This window comes from Fusarium oxysporum, chromosome XII (genome assembly GCF_013085055.1).
Source record: "Fusarium oxysporum Fo47 chromosome XII, complete sequence".
NCBI classification, from domain to species: domain Eukaryota; kingdom Fungi; phylum Ascomycota; class Sordariomycetes; order Hypocreales; family Nectriaceae; genus Fusarium; species Fusarium oxysporum.
Window position 1 is genome coordinate 343,172 of NC_072851.1, and position 16,497 is coordinate 359,668.

A 16,497-nucleotide genomic window follows, 5' to 3' on the forward strand; every position below is an offset into this window, starting at 1 on the left:
TGCGCATTAGTCTCACCCAAGGTCCAAGCTCCCCCAACGCGAGCTGTCATTCATTAAAAAAACACGCGTTGAATTATTTATCCCGCATGAGCTGAATTAGGTAGAAGGGGGAGACTGGGGAATGTCGGCTTAAGGGAAGTTGGGAAACTGGGGGGAAGGGAGGGGGCACTCTCACCCTGACGTCTCATCGTTTCTGCCCATGGGGTCTTGGCGCGCTGAGATGCAGAATTGGAGTAAAGACTCCGGAGTGAGTGCTGCTCTGCTGACCATCGAGGTAATCTAATACGACCTAATCCATTTTTCGTTTAGATGGGCTTCGAAAAAGCTTCGAATGCTTCTAGTCTTGAGTAGAGGTCTATTGATTAACCTTTTTTCGTCTAGTGAATAAAATCAAGTGCCGGCTTGCTTTGATGCCGGGCTTGGCCGACACGTGAGGGTTGCGAAATTGGTAGTGAGCCATGCCGTTTTGACGATGGCTTAGTACGATTTATTCCGTAGGGGGGGAGGGAGAGCTCACCACTTGTCATGATCCATATCTGATCATCGAGCTGGAAACGTGCTGCTGCATGAAACGGCATTGCCCGATTGGACAGTGAGTCAGTTGTCGCTCAGGCATCATAGAGCTTGGTGATTCATTGGGTGCCACGTTTCTTATGGTTGTGGGATGGAGCTCGGGCCAATGAATGTGTTTTCGCGCTATGACCGCCACAGTGAGCAAGGTGATGCGTGGATAATTATTCATCCTTCCGCGAAATGTGGCTGTTGCAGCAGTTCCAAGCTGAAGGGTAACAGTTGAAAGCATATTCGTAGTAGTAAAGTCATGTGTTTTATAAAGCAGACATGATTCAAAAAGAAACATAGCTTGTTAGTTGTTCAATAAAATTGCTATATTTCCTTCTTTCGACCCGTGGATGTTGGTAAATATATACGGGGAAAATCCATTAAACACAGCAATCCAATCAGTGTCCACGCACGCACCACGACAATGATGTTGTATATCGGGAAAGTCAAGCGTCTATGACACAGAAATGGCATCGTGACCAATTTCTCTGAGTTTTACTCACAATTGACGGTTGTAGGCGGTGCAAAGTGTGTCCGATATTATGTTTTTTGCTCTTGGTGCAGGGTAAGACATACGTCACCCACCGATATCCCCGAACTGAAGAGCTGACCTTCGGTCTTATCTGATAACATAATTCACCGAGCTTCACCTTAGATTACCTTAGAGCCGAGTTATATCCACTGAATACACCGATGACCGAACTTTTGATGACGAGTATAAGAAAGTCGGCGCGCACGACACAAATGATGATAATTGTTCTTGACATTACTTTTGAAATTTGTTGTCATGGGTGTTAGGCTTCTTCTTCAAAACGGCACCGTGTTGCAGCATGATGCGCAAGACAGCGTTATCGCTCGTAGAAACACCGACATCTTGATTGAGGATGATCGCATCATTGAGATCGGGCATGATATTGAGCCCGGAAATGCATCGAAAATTGACTGCGATGGCAAAATTATCGCTCCTGGGTTCATCAATGCCCATCATCACGTTTGGCAGAGCCAATTGAAAGGGAGACTTGGCGACTCTACAATGCTAGACTACATGCTTGAAGGTCAGTACACTCCTGAAATGTCCGTAGAAAGTGGCTGATGAGATAGTAGCCAATCTTCAAAGCTTCAACTTCACTCCGGACGATATCTTCTGGGGCCAACTAGCTGGCTGTCTCGAAGCGCTTGACGCTGGAACGACCTGCGTGGTTGACAATGCACACGGCGCGTCTAGCCCCGAACACGGCCCAGCAGCTCTGAGCGCTACTTTGGCGTCTGGAATAAGATCGATATTTTGTCATGGAGTCATGCCACTACGCGCTGCTGAGTGGACAGAGTCTTCGTTTGAGCTTGATCGCTCTCCTCAACCTGATTGGCTGCTGCCTCAGATGGATTGTCTTGCTGAAAAAGCGCCGTTTGGAGATGACAAGAGAGTTCAATTGGGGTTCTTCTTTGACAGCTATTTCTTGCCAGAGAATGCCATTTCTGAGTCACTTAATCATGTGAAAGAGGCTGGAGTGAAGCTGATTACAAGCCACTACAGACACTGGCCAGTTTCAAAGGGTAGGTATCGTCTGAATTCTCTCTGCTAAGTACTTGGCGCTGACATACATGCATAGGACAATCTCGAGTCCCAGAGCAACTACACGCCTGCGGTCTTCTTGGCCCTGATATCCTCCTCACTCACGGCAACGGAACAACACCAGAACAAGCATCTCTACTCACTGAAGCCGGGACTTATATCGTCTCAACCCCCGATGCCGAAATATTCATGGCATCAGGCGCAGACCCAGTCGCATTTCGAGAGGATCTCCCATTGACGTGCCTCGGAGCCGATTGCCACTCCTGCGGACCAGCGAGCATGATGCATCAGATGCAAATAGCCTTAGCAAGTGATCGAGGATCGCAAAACTCAAAGACCTTTGCACAAGGCCACTATCCGAAGAAGATGCGGGCTACGGTGCAGGAGGCGTTCAACTTGGCTACTATCAAAGCAGCTCGTGCGATCAACATGGATAAGGATATTGGATCTATTGCAGTGGGCAAGTTGGCGGACCTGGTTATCTTCGACACGACGTCTCCCTCTATCAGCTGTGCATCTGATCACGACCCATTGACTGCTATCGTCCGCCATGCAGGTGTCAGAGAGGTTGAGACCGTCATAGTTGGCGGCAAGGTTCGCAAACACAATGGAAGCCTGCAAAATGTGCACTTGGCGGAGGGTCGAGAAGCTGGCTTCGATTTCAAGCACGAGGCAGCTGACGCGAAGAACGGATTATTGTGGAAAGAAGTTGCAAAGGAGTTATCGAGGAGCCGAAGTGAGATCCAGGGTAGAATCAATAAGGTCAACAAAGAGCTGGCAGAAGAGAAGCTTATTGGAATGATGGACGGCTTGCAGGATATCTTAGTTGACTTGTAGATCTTCCGTCTAGAACACCTCCTTGTAGTATTAATATAGACGCAGCTCCCTACTCCGGCCTTAATCTTAGAGGTGATATTCTTATCTTATCAAGATAAGCGATACCAACAACACCCCCAGCTTATTTCTCCTGCTGACCATCTGTTAACCGTCAATATTAACAGTAATCTTCATCACCTCCTAAAAACAAATATGCTTATGCAAAAGATACCCCAATCCGTTCGCTCAGGGTGGTCAAATTGTCGGCCGCTTCTTAATCCTCGACTTCATCAATTCCCTCATCATGCCATTCCAACACGCAGAAACGCATACAGATCTTTATACATTCCTCCCAACTACTCACGCGTACAAATTAGCTCAAAGGAAGACACCATGCGCCTATACTCTCTTTTGCAATCTTATATTGAAGACCCATCCCGCGCAAAAGCCGTTACAGAGGTCGTCATTGACACGACGCCCTGGATCTATGCCTCCACGTCCAAGTTACCGGATCACGATGAACTGCCAACCTCGATGGGATATGAAGAGTTTGGCGATCCACCGGAAATAAGACTACGAAGATATGCACGTCGCCTAGACTTGGGCGATAAAACGGCTGATCAGGTCGACAAGATCCTTGATTGGAAGCGTCGCGAGTATGATTTCAAACTTCAGAAGGAAAGCGAGTTTTCAATTGCCATGGTAATCCTTCTCTTTTCTCTTTGCGAGAATATCTCCACGCTATATCTTGCCGAAAATCTCCAACAACCTATTATGGACTATATGGTCAAGGCAAACTATGCACAGATGAAGAGCCCCCCACTTCAGAAACTGAAAAATGTCCGTTTTTTTGCTGGTGCTCGAAGCGACGAGAGGTTTTACAGCGCGCTCGAGATTCTTGGATTCATCCAGTTAATACATCGCCTCCCAGCTCTTGAATCAGTGGCCATGGATGCGATGTCGGATTATCAGGCGGACCGCACGTTCTTCGTTCCAGGGACAGGAAATATGAAGAGGCTGGAAATCGCCCATTGCGATGTTTCTCCTAGCTTCCTCACTGTTATGATTTCGATTCCCAAGGCGCTTGAGGAATTTAAGCTGTCGATTGGTGGTCTGATGAGTATTGACGGCGCAGATACTTCTAGTGAGCCGTTTTATATTGCAAGGGCACTATCTGCGCATAGACACTCATTAAGAGTGTTGGATATTGATGTTGATGCAGGCTCCGGGGCAGACGCGTTGGACTGGGATGTTGACAAGAATTACGAGGAGGGAGAAGATGATGGGAAGAATTGGGAGATAAAGGACCAGCTTGATCTATATGGACGCGATCGGCTGGCTTTGGATAAAAAGATCAGTACTGGGCACAGGATGGATAGTGGCAAAGAGTACACACCGACTATCGGGTCATTGCATGACTTTCCTCACCTCACGCATCTGAGCATAGGCATCATGCCACTCCTTGGGAAATACGATTGGTGGAAACCACCCTTTCGACACACGGAACCGCCTTACCGACTTGAGAAACCTGCGCCTTGTCGACTAGTAAACATGTTACCGCCTTCTCTGGAGTATCTGTGCATCTATGGGTATACGCGGGGTGAAAATCCAGATGTTGATGAGCATATTGATGAGTTTCTGGCTGAGAAAGATGGGAAGTTGCCAAATTTAAAGGTTATTAAGGGTATTGACGAGCGTGTACGGGATATAAAGGATATCCTTTATGATATGACCGTGGCGGAAGTGGATGAGGATGAGCTTTATGTCCGAGGGGGGGAATTTCAGTCGGGATGGAAGGGGGTGGAAGAGCCGAAGCAGAACTAAAAGCAAAGGACGAGTACCAGCTATTGTACATGTTGCAGAATAATTATTTCTTTATTCTAAACTGTTTATATATAAATGACTTTATTGTAATGCTTCACAGCAGCTTTAGCTCGCGATGTCTTCCGCCCAATAATAGAGCCCACACTGTTATTGGTCACAAAGCTCGGAACAGCCCCACAGTGAGATCGTCATTGCAGGATGCCGATCCACGCGTTCTGTGCCACTGAAACGAACCAGGATCCATTTATCAATCTGTTATAGCAAATTATCTTCTCGTCAAAGCTGACGAGTTGCCCACTCGACTCGACATTCTTACCATCTCTACCAACCCATCACTTACGATCCTTCGGTACAGCCCCACAGATGCCTCTACCAACCACTCGCCACCATGTCAAGACGGGCTGCCGGACCTGCAAGTGCGTTACCACGGCTCCCGCTAGTTACTCCGTGTAAATTTGGTACTAACTACTAGAAAAGAGCCCGAAAGATCAAATGCGACGAAGGTAAACCCTCATGTAAGCGCTGTTTATCGTCGCGCCGCGTCTGTGGCGGGTACCAAGGCACAGCTAGCCTGACGTGCTACCGACCAAACCAACTATCTGCGCGCGACCAGAAAGAAGGTAGAGCATTTCAGTTCTTCACAGAAATGGTTGGGCCGGTCCTATCGGGTCCTACGGACTCTTACTTCTGGACGCATCTGGTCATGCAGTTCAGCCACTTTGAGCCCACCATGCGCCATGCTGTTCTGTCCATCAGCTCGCTCTATGAAGAATTCGCCAGAGGCTCTCGTATCACTCGGCAGGTCTGTGGTAGCACCTTTGCTGTTGATCACTATAACGCAGCTATAAAGCATGTCAAGTCCGCTAGCGACGAGCAAATGATACTAGTGCTCTGCGTACTCTTTATTTGCATCGAGTATCTACAGGGGGACTTTGACGCCGCTTTGCAGCACTGCCGTCATGGCATCATGATACTTAACAACTCTTCACGTCCGGAATGGATGTGTCAGTATATTGTCCCTATATTCCGACGTCTGAGTATAACGCCTTTTTTCTTTGGCGGTGCCAAACCACCTACACGTCTCCCGCCGCTTATCGGATTCGAGACACCAATGCCTTTGAAGTTTAGCGATACTCAAGAAGCGCAGAGAGCGATTGACGATCTGATGGTTCGGATAATGGGGTGCCTGTACGACGGCAATGATGATAGGATTGCGCTGGCTGCATTGCTGGATGAATGGGATTTCAAGATGAATGATCTGGAGCGTGCACTTCCCCCATCTGCAACAGCGGATAAACACGCCATATGTGGAATGCGATTCAAACACAAAATGGCCAACATCTACATCCAACAGCAAAGCTCGCATACAGAAATGTGGTGGGATCAGCATCTTGATATTTTCCGTTCTGCTGTAAAATTGGCAGAAGAAGCGTTTCTGCTATCGACAGCACCAGGTTATCAACAGATACCACAATCGAGCTTCAGCTTCGAAATGAGTTGGCTACCAATGCTGTTCTTCATCGTCCTCAAGTGTCGAGATTTGAAAATTCGTCATACGGCATTATCCTGGTTGGCGCAGCTTGGACCGGCGAAGGAGGGTCTGTTTGACGTGGGGACTCTGTATAGAGTTGGAAGACGACTGATCGAGCTGGAACATGATGTATCACTTGATGATACCGATGGACTTGCGAGTGCGGTTGTGCCGCTGGAGGAGAATCGCTATTTCGCTATTCCGATAAATCACGAATTGGAAGTCATCTCCGAGCAGGACGGCAGAGTCAAATACAGAAGACAGGTTAAGTTTCTCATGAAAGACAAGGAAGGAAATGTGATCGCTCGAGAGGAACATATCTATGATGATAAACCTCGTGGCTGCAACATCAAGGTTCCGCCAATGAGGTGTGCATATCGCCTGTAGGATGATAGATTTTGAAGGCTTGAGAGTATAGTGCCCCGGCCTCCCGTTACAGTTAACAGCAAGTCAAATACTTGTTTGGCAACTTCGTCGAATAGATGCTAGTTTTCTTCCCACATTCTTGCGAGCTGGATGGGATATTGAACTTGACTTTATCTGCATGCGATGGTCTGGACGGAAGAGATGGTGGCAATATTTAGCGCTCGGGTTTATTCAAGTCGAACTTTAACCTCAACTGCATGATCAGAACATCCTATTCCTATGAAGCGTCAAGTTCGACTGGTGGACCTGGAGGACTACGCGTTCGCCAGTTCTCTCAGCCATCTTTCCCTACTCAGAGTACGACTATAACCGCAGAAGGGGTCGCTGTTCTCTAAACATACTTTAATGGCCTTCACGACTCCAAGGGACGACGCGTTTACCCCAACTATCAACCTGGATCTACATTTATCGATCTAGCAACCGCCCATGACGAAGAAACCGAGAGCTGCGTGTTGAGCATCGGTGGTGCGAGGGTCGAACTCTACATCCTGCTCCAGAACGCAAGTACTTTTCCCAGCTTGGATAACGTAGCCTACTACACACTTGAGGAGTGGATGTTGTACGGCCAAAACAAGTACGCAGAACTCTCTCTAGACAACTGATTCCGATCTTAGCAACTTGAAAACTGCAGGCAGCAAGGCAATCTACATCTCAAGTGAATTAGATGACTCTATAAAGGAGATTCAACCAATAAAAAAAGTATCTACTACTTGATTTATTTATACTATCTCAAGGTGACTAGATATAAGATCTGCGACCTCTGTGTGTTTCCGCTTCTTAGCAATCCAAAGTGGCGTCTTATCGGAAGTATTAGAAACCTCAAGATCCGCTCCCCTATTTATAAGCTTTTCAGTAGCGCTTAGATGTCCATTGTAAGCAGTATGGAAGATTGGAGTCCAGGCATTAGCATCCCTAGCGTTGACATCGGCCCCCCAAGTAATAAGGCCCTCAATGATATCCGGATTTCCCAGCTTAGATGCTTTAAAGAGAATCATTTGACCATCCATACCTTTCCCAGATCTTGCATTTGGGTCTGCTTTGTGTTTCAGTAGCTCTTTCGTGATACTTACGTGTCCTCGCGCTATAGCATATGACAATGGTAGCTCACGACCGCTGCACCTTTCGTTAGGGCTTACTTCCTTTTCGAGTAGTTCCATCACGATTTCACAATTTCCTTTTTCAGAAGCATATGCGAGTGCAGTGACACCGTTGGTAGAGATGGGCGTTCGGAATTCTTCGCGGAGAACGAGTCGACGACCGAGGTGATGATGTCCCTTCTCGGCAGCCCAAAGCAGGAGGTTTTCGTCAGCAAAACGACGAATCTCCTCCACCGCCCCCCGTTCAAGAAGCAGCTTGATGACGGCAAGATGTCTTTCCCTCAAAGGTTGTGACATAAACTTGTGAGTTTTCATCATTGGCCGTACCTGGGCGCCCTTATGAAGGAGCAAGTCAACAATGCCAACTCGTCCACCATTGATAGCATACAGCAGTGGTGTCCAGTTGGTCCCATCATGGAATTCAATATTGGCCCCATTCTCTAAAAGCACACTAGCTGTTGCTATATGTCCGTTCGTGATACAATGAATGAGAGGCGTCCTGCCATAGATGTCTTTTGGGTCAAGATCAACTTTGCCAATTAACAGATTCACAATATCCACATGACCAGCAGCACTAGCGTAGTGGAGAGGTTGCAAACGCCAGTTATCCCACATATGAATTCTGGTCTGGCCGTGGATCAAACGTGTTGTTAAATCAACACAGCCAGTCAAGGAGGCAATGTGTAGAGGACGACGGCCCCAAGCGTCGGGCTTATTAGCGGCACTACTGATCAGGTGTGTAGCGTCGTCACCTACACCGAGATCAAGCGCTAAATGTAGCAGAGATCGGCCAAACATATCCTTCTCCTCCGTGGCCTGGACTGCCGAGATTAATAGTCTCCTTTGTTGTCTCACTTCAATTAGTGATAGTAGATTATGGATCCAAGGTAATGACGGCACTGCACACTTTTCAATAGTCCTTAGGTGCTGCGTCACTTCACTGTACTTTTGGGCATATGCTGACAGCTTAGATCCTTCCGACAGTAGACTCGAATCCCGAAGAAGTCGACTTTCTTGCACTTTGAGGGCATGAAGAGCCAGGCTGGCTTGCTGGTGAGGCCGAGGTTTAGGGAATGTGGTTTCTGTTTCGCCGACAAACCAATTAGGCTGGAGTGTTGCTCTCGCGTCCCCGGAGTAATAAGTGCGGGAAGATTTCGATAAAAAGTAATGCGAAAGCGCTGAAGATGATGTATTTGCATAGGTTTCGATTTTAGGCCCAACTAGTACTCGATTCTCTTCGATCTGTTCGAGCACTTTAACAACGTCCAGTGGTTCAGAATACCACTGGTCGAGAATATCGCGGGTTTCTCTATGATTGGCGAGTGCAGACTTTGAGTATTGCAACAGTCTCTCCAGCCAGAAGACTTCTAGTGGTCTTTCCACGTCAATTTGAAGTCTACATAAGAGCCAAGATAGCCCAGCAACTTACAAATATTCACATGTCTTATCATTACCGATGTCGGTTGCTGCAATTTTCCTTTTTCGGGCCTGGGCTTTTTCGGTAAGCTCAAGTCCTGTGCATTCACTTTGTAACCCTTTCTCGTTGCGCCTTTGACAAGCAGTTTGTACACCAGCATCCCCCAGGTTGCACTTGTTCAAGAGACATGTTAGCATGGACTTATAGTAATGAGTACGTTGAACCTCCCACCTTCTTCTTTGCTTTACGACACGGTGGGCAACTGAGCGTAGAGACCGGCATGGTGTTAGACTATTATGGTTGTGATTAAGATGGCATCAATGAAGTCACAGAGGAGAGAGAGAATCATAATCAGCAGAGCCTGATTATGCTTAAAGCTGGTGTGCCTAAGGCAGAAACGCCGGTTAATGGTAGCCCCAGATTGGCCAATAGCGAAACCGTCGCAATGCAGGGAAAAAGAGGTCAAGATGCGGATCAGGCGTCACAGTAAGACGGAAAGTCACAGAGTATAGCCAATGGCGCAACAGCGCAACAAGGCCTTTGAAACCATCAACAGTCCAAAGTCAGGGATATCACGGACCTGCTGCCAAGTTCGAGGTACAACGAAGGTCCAGCTAATAACGAAACTGTCGCAATGACTATCAGAGGGACTGATGACAGCCACTGAGCCACGACATGAAAGGTGAAAGCTGTTGGCATTCAATCTCTTACGGGGTACGGTTGTGCTTAAAAGAGGACATATCAGCCCTCTAGTTGTCTTGATCAAATCACATTCATTACATTAATCACATCGACAAATCGTCTCCTACCATTACCCAAGCATCACATCCGGCTCATCGACCAATCCGTATTACGAGGCCAACCAGAAGAAGAAAATCACCCCATTCGTTCAACGATGACTTCTCTTCCCCCTGCCGCCGTTATTGCTCTGGCGACCAGCATTCCGTCGCTCTTAGTGGCCATTCTAGCGCTTTGGATCACCTACCTGAGCTATCGCAACACTCACAACATGCGCACCAGCCGACAAGATGAGAGCAATTGAGGATTCTTCCAGAGACCCAAGCAAAAAAACTAGGTTAAGAGATACTCACGCGAGTGCACCGACACCGAGGCTGGAAACGCAGAAGCTAATATGATAATGTCAGCAGAGCTCTTGGCGTCTACATTTTTTGTGATATTTCACGAATTGGGGCGAGGGGTACAATGGGTTCAGTGTTTTGTTACCTTACCTGCCTGCTTTTGGTGACCTGGAAGTGAAGAGTAGTGAGCACAAAATATTAGATTTCTGCAACCTATTAAAACGAATATTCTTAGAAATATAGCTAGAACTATATTAAACAATTATATATCCTGAAAATTATTATTTACTAAATATATTTCTTTATAGCCTTATCTCTATACACAATATCTAACTTACATTACAATAATATATAGCTAGAATAAGTATATAAACTCTATGTAGCCAACTTATGCCAATCTTAGTAACTTCAAAGCTACAGGCAGCAAGGTAATCTACATCTAGGGCAATCAGATAACTCTATCCTAAGTGGCCTGTCAGTGCGCAAATACGGCTCTGTGCGCAGCATCACGTTTCCCGAAAAGAGCTAGAACAAAAGCATGACTGCTCTGGATACCTTTTTGCAGACTGTTCCTCGTCCCTGGCAGAGCTCACCTGGTAGTTGGTAGCCACAAACTACATTGCAGCCTTTAGTTGAACGGATTGAGAAAGGTAGTGCTCTAAAGACCTTGAAGGGTATGGAAGACATTGTTACCATCTGCTGCTGGCCTCTTCATCCCCTCTAGCCTGGGAAGAATTTCTCAAAAGTGTGTGTAAAATGGTAAAACTAGCTATTCTGATAAATCACAAACTAGAAGTCATTACTGAGAATGACAGTATAGTTAGTTATAGAAGATAGGTTAAGTTCTTTAGAAAAGATATAGAAGGTAATATAATTACCTGAGAGAAATAAATCTATAATGGAAAACCTTATAGATAAAGCATTTAAATTCTGCCTATAAGGTGTATATATTGCCTATAGGAGCACCTAGCTAGAGGGTGAGGAAAAACAGTAGATAGACTTTAGTGGGAGATTGGCGCTTTACTATTTTTCCTTAGCCCGAGACCAAGACAAACAACTTTAACGCTAAGAAGATTCCCTTACATTTAGTAACATTTTTTTTAAAATAGGCTTATATATATATAAGTAAAGCACTTAAGTCTTTAATAAATATATTAAATCAACTGTGCTTCTCCCACTGCGTGGTCTTGCGACCTGATCCAATCTATTACTAACCCGCCGAGCCAGCCTCGGCCCGATGGGGGAAACATCTTCTTTATGCTCGTGGATTGAGTCCACTTGCTCAGTTGGATCTCAAGGTTCAAGGCAGTAGCTATATGATCTGCTGAGACTTCATATTAAGGCTATCGTGTTTTTTCTGGCGTAGTATATAATGCCTTATATTATATTATATTGAAAATAAATATCTTATTTTATTATCTTACTTTAAGGCCTTTGGCTTTATATTATGCATTGCTAGATGGGTAAATTGACTTTTAAAAACATTAAATATATATAATATATTTTCCAAGTTATAATTATTCTAGCTATGTTGCTGTATATATAATACAACCTTAAGCTGAATCCCCACGCGTTTTCACCGCCTTAAGAAAAGCTAAGACCCTGTTCTAATCCTGTCATACAAAACCACTATGCCAAATAGGTGGGATTAAAAACATAAGGACCCTACATTAGGGCCTAAGGCAATAGGGCTTATATACCGTTCAGCAGATCCTAACACAACAATAGTTCATTCTCCATCATCAATCATGATTCCCCACACAGAGCCACGACCTACGTCTTCGATCAACACTACACCCCCAGAACTTCTCTTTCGTATATTTGATTTTCTGCTCCACGCAAGGGATCCAGATGAACCGACGGCTGCTCGCGTTGATGACATCCGCTCTATCCGCTTGACGTGCCGACGTTTCTGCCAATGGGCCTCACCGCTGCTTATCCCCGAAATAAGTGTCTATATGACCGAGACGTCCCTAGAGCGCTTGGAGAGTGTTTCTCATCACCAATTAATCAGATCTGGGGTGCGCAGCGTTCACATCAAGCTCCCATACTACGATCAACGCATGGCAGCCGACCTCACCCACTTCGCCTATTCTCACATGGAAGGTATGAGTCAACATCTTGACCACCTTAAAGATGTGATCCCGGGCGATCTGCACGAGAGGCTGTCCTATAACGTGCCCGATTGGGTCAATTACGAAGTACTTGAGTTGGGCAAGAATATGATTTCTGCTTGGAAGTCAATTTATGCCGCAGATCCAGAAGACCCGCAGCGGGACTCGGATGAACACATCAAGTATCGGAAAATCCTAACAGATACCCATCGTGAGTATCAGCTTTTGTTTGAAGCGCAACAGCAAATGCGAGAGAACGGGGCCTTCGTCTCCACTATTGCATCCGCCATGGCGAGAATGCCTCATACCAATAGGTTAGAAATCACTGATGGCGAAGATGCCACTTTCAAGAAAGATGCCTACCTTGTCGACCGAGACTACCGCATATCTCTAGGAGCAGTCATGTTGAGACCTCATACCTGGTCAGACGCTTCAGATCTCTACCCCGACCCTGATTTCGAACCACCAATCGAGTTCTTACACAGGCTTCCAGTTGAGATACACAGAGCGGGAGCAACCTTGCGAGAGATGAAACTCCGGTGCTCTGCGCCCTGTAGCTACGCCAATCTCTCCATGTCTCCCTCTGAGCGAGGTTCACTCGTGGAATCGCTTCGGACCTTGCAAACGCTCAATATTGAAGCAGCGAAAGAAGCCATGACGGGATGGTTCTTCGACCATCAAGAGGATGCGATGGATTTAGTATCAGACTTCCTCTCAGCGCTTCTCGAGCCTTCTGGTCTTGAGAATCTCACGATTAATTCTTTTAATTTACGCAGTTTAAATGAACTCCTCGCCGGAGCACATAACAAGTGTTTGAAACGGCTATATTTGGTCGGAGCTAGGTTAAAAGCGGGTAAACTTGGACAATACCTGACCCGTGTCCAAGGTCCGTGTGATGTTGTCTTGGAACATGTGGAAATACTTGGTGGGAGATGGGCAGACGAAGCTGATGAACTGCGGGGTCTTTCAAGAGCCTCGACTACAGTTGTCCAGCCCTTTGGCGACGAGTTTCGTCGCGGGCGGTCTACAAACGTGTGCAGTGCTGAGGAGGAGAGGATGCTTAATAATTACCTCCAAAGAGCAAGTTCTGTCAATCCTCTCAGAAATAGGAACATCTAGTACGGCACTGTATCTAGATTTATAATATCTCATCTCATCTCATCTCTTATCGATCCACCAAATATCACCTAGTCAACCGGGCTTAGCTCTTATAATTGCACTATGCAACGCATGCTTCTTACATGCAAACCGACCATGGCATTTTATGACACTGCGAATCGGTAAGGACTACTTGGGAGTGCATACCCCGTATCGATACAGGGCGGAATGGGGATCTGAGGCGCGGAACCATAATCTGACGCTACCCTGCCGAAGCCGAGATAAGCGCTGGCCTCCAGTCAGCCCAAGGCTTTTCAGCTGCTCAGATTAGAGGCATGACTCCAACGGAAATGAGCTGGGCGTTTTTCTTGCCTCCTGCATCGTTAGGCATTACATTTTACAAGATCTGAGGCCGCCTATTGCGCCCATCACGGCTTCTGGCTGACTGTTGTGTAGCATGACAGCGCCATTGTTTATTTATTTCTCGATTTCCTGTATCTTGCCAAAGTACAGCGGCCCAATACCCTCATCACTCGATTGCATGCCACGCTCAGGTGACAAACACTCTTCCTAAACTGTGTCAAATTAAAACCACTATATACCGAAACCATGGATTTTTTGAATCGCTTACTCGGGAGAAACACCGATACCAAGTACGAGTATCGCGGCGCCAAACTCCCAAAAGAACCTTTGACGCCGCGCGAGATTGAGGAGATGCATAGGAAGCTGCATCCTGACACGCACATAGACAACGCGGCGGAACCAAAGCCCATTTTTGACCCGCGCGACTGGAGTGTGCCCTATACGCAATCGCTAGAAGAACAATTCTCTGCCGCCTCAGCGGACGGCTCGCTACAAGAGGCACAATCGAAATCATTGCTTTTTGCCCGACTGCCGTTAGAGGTGCGGATGCAGATCTGGCGCCTTGTTGTGGGCAGTCACAAGGTGCACTTGACTGTGCATCGTGGCAGACTGAGGCAATCTGCGTTTGAGTCAGAGGGGTATCAGTGGTTGCCTGAGAGAGGACTCTTGAGAGTCCCGCTGGTTTGTCGCGCAGCGTATGTACACCCCTAGCTTGAGAGTGAAACAATACTGACTTGATTCCGTAGATACATGGAGTCTATCTCATACCTCTACTCCGACAACACCTTTTGCTTTGGCTTCGGCCAAGCAAGCTCAAAGTCAGCACTCACATCTCTAGACACGATGCTACCCAAGCAACACATCGCCTCCATGCAACATATCGAAGTCGGATGGCACCTATTTGGCGGTGTGAGTCAGTACTACGACAGCCACCCCCAAGCTTGGGACATTACACTGGATGTCCCGGCACCCGAGACTGAAGCGCTGTGGAATAATGTCTGCGCTGAGCTTATTGAACTATCGCATCTGCGGACGTTGCGGATTGTTGTTTGGATTTCTGGAGATGGGAGAGCACAGCTTGTGGGGATGGAGAGAGGCATGCTTACGCCGCTTTTGGTGATGGGACATTTAGAGCGGTTTGACGTTCACTTGCCCTGGAAGCAGGATGATCTCGAGTTGTGGAATGATGCTCCGTTTAAGGTTTCTAGGCGTTTCAGGGTCAAGGAGATGTATGGTGTGAGCATTCCGTTGCCCGGTGATGACTTTTACTGGTCGGGTTCAGCTGCTCAACATAGGATATATAGGTAAGGAATTTGGTGTGATTTGGCGGAAAAGACCTTGTTTGTTACATATGAGATGGCCATGCAGGATGCCCAATCCGAAGACGATGGCCTGCCATGGCATCTGGGTAGATAGTGTTAGATTGGTCAAGGAATTTGTGAATTCAATCAATTTTACCCCCGCCAGCTCAGTTATTTCCAGAGTCATGAACAGAGAGCTCATGCTAGTGCCGAGGACTCGTCGCAGGCAGTGTGCTTTGTGCCATAGAAACTATGAATCTAGGTATCTTTTCCCCCCTGGGCTTCCATCTCATGTACATCCTTGCATGCCTGGCAGTAGAACTGCCACCTCGTCGCACCGTAAACCCACCCAAGCCCATCAACATACAGCGGATAGAGACCGTCGTGAGACTGTGGCCGGATATCTAAACACATACAACAAACCCCATATCCGCTACAGAACCCTCTTCTCCAGTGTTCACAAAGCACGATCGCTGATCGAAGTATATCGTACTCTTTCTCTGCTTTCTGACAACCCGTACAATAGCCTGCCCACCGCGGCGCATCGCGCTCCCATCCCATGCCGTCGATATACCGTGGGTAGCGACCGTCTGGGCGAAGTGGCCGTGAGTCAGCGCAAGTGCAGCACTGCCTTGGTGTTCGGTATCCGGTACAGTAACACTTTTTATAGTGGTCGCAGGGGCGATGGTATGAGTAGAATGAGACTTTTTGTATTTTTGGAGGTTTATCATGCGTTAGACGATAGCGCATACTGTAGCGATAGATTTTAACCCAAATGGGACTAAGAGTAGGATGGATGCTGTGCTTCTGGGCGGCTGCGAAAAGCTATCATCTGAAACGTCTAGCATTGTATCTTAAGCTTGGTCAATGTGGAAGAAGCTGGAGTCGTTTTTAAACAGGTTTGAGAGATCGCGGTGACTCATGGGGGAAGGCGCCTGACTGGGATTGATTGGGGTATCCTTACCAGTGGCTATACTGTTCGACTAGTGGGCAGTCAACGCATAGCGATAGGTAGGACGGCAGTGGAGTCATACCTATGTTACATTTGCTGACTCCCTATCTTCCTTCTCCAGCATCCCTTCATTCTTTACGCTGATATTCCGGAACACATCTAAACATTTCATTATGTTTCGTAGTCCAGAGTGACGCGCCTTCCGCAGTATTTAAATCGATTACAGGATGACTGGTCACAAAGCTATGGACTAAGGCTCGGTGAGAAGTTTGAGTTCTGTTCTACGCCATTGATCTTCTTATTATGTTACTGTGGTTGCGGGAAACCTTGCAAGACTATTTGGAA

General features: G+C 46.9%; 7 protein-coding genes across 7 annotated transcripts; 5 read left to right on the top strand and 2 right to left on the bottom strand.

The window, feature by feature from the left end:
• Nucleotides 1-1,348: 1,348 nt before the first annotated feature.
• On the top strand, nt 1,349-3,021 carry FOBCDRAFT_171355 (uncharacterized protein; the record flags this gene model as incomplete). The annotated part of the gene is made up of 4 exons (XM_059608469.1): nt 1,349-1,616; nt 1,666-1,985; nt 2,064-2,115; nt 2,172-3,021. The coding sequence occupies 4 exons, from the start codon at nt 1,349-1,351 to the stop codon at nt 2,969-2,971; spliced, it is 1,440 nt and encodes a 479-aa protein (XP_059466338.1). The 3' UTR covers nt 2,972-3,021.
• Nucleotides 3,022-3,163: 142 nt separating this feature from the next.
• On the top strand, nt 3,164-4,774 carry FOBCDRAFT_150708 (uncharacterized protein; the record flags this gene model as incomplete). Its single annotated transcript, XM_031193263.3, has 1 exon — nt 3,164-4,774. One exon carries the CDS (start codon nt 3,164-3,166, stop codon nt 4,772-4,774), a length of 1,611 nt encoding a protein of 536 aa, XP_031029884.3.
• Nucleotides 4,775-5,033: 259 nt separating this feature from the next.
• FOBCDRAFT_192880 (uncharacterized protein) lies at nt 5,034-6,853 on the top strand. Its single transcript, XM_059608738.1, has 2 exons — nt 5,034-5,190; nt 5,252-6,853. The coding sequence occupies exons 1-2, from the start codon at nt 5,138-5,140 to the stop codon at nt 6,690-6,692; spliced, it is 1,494 nt and encodes a 497-aa protein (XP_059466339.1). The 5' UTR covers nt 5,034-5,137; the 3' UTR covers nt 6,693-6,853.
• Nucleotides 6,854-7,450: 597 nt separating this feature from the next.
• FOBCDRAFT_150691 (ankyrin repeat-containing domain protein) lies at nt 7,451-8,443 on the bottom strand (the record flags this gene model as incomplete). The annotated part of the gene is made up of 1 exon (XM_059608353.1): nt 7,451-8,443. One exon carries the CDS (start codon nt 8,441-8,443, stop codon nt 7,451-7,453), a length of 993 nt encoding a protein of 330 aa, XP_059466340.1.
• A 3,629-nt stretch (nt 8,444-12,072) lies between these two features.
• On the top strand, nt 12,073-13,557 carry FOBCDRAFT_254358 (uncharacterized protein; the record flags this gene model as incomplete). The annotated part of the gene is made up of 2 exons (XM_059611115.1): nt 12,073-12,430; nt 12,461-13,557. The coding sequence occupies 2 exons, from the start codon at nt 12,073-12,075 to the stop codon at nt 13,555-13,557; spliced, it is 1,455 nt and encodes a 484-aa protein (XP_059466341.1).
• Nucleotides 13,558-14,145: 588 nt separating this feature from the next.
• On the top strand, nt 14,146-15,247 carry FOBCDRAFT_171362 (uncharacterized protein; the record flags this gene model as incomplete). Its single annotated transcript, XM_054707763.2, has 2 exons — nt 14,146-14,594; nt 14,646-15,247. The coding sequence occupies 2 exons, from the start codon at nt 14,146-14,148 to the stop codon at nt 15,205-15,207; spliced, it is 1,011 nt and encodes a 336-aa protein (XP_054563738.2). The 3' UTR covers nt 15,208-15,247.
• Nucleotides 15,248-15,425: 178 nt separating this feature from the next.
• On the bottom strand, nt 15,426-16,076 carry FOBCDRAFT_234057 (uncharacterized protein). Its single transcript, XM_059609951.1, has one exon. It carries the CDS (start codon nt 15,948-15,950, stop codon nt 15,459-15,461), a length of 492 nt encoding a protein of 163 aa, XP_059468143.1. The 5' UTR covers nt 15,951-16,076; the 3' UTR covers nt 15,426-15,458.
• Nucleotides 16,077-16,497: the final 421 nt, after the last annotated feature.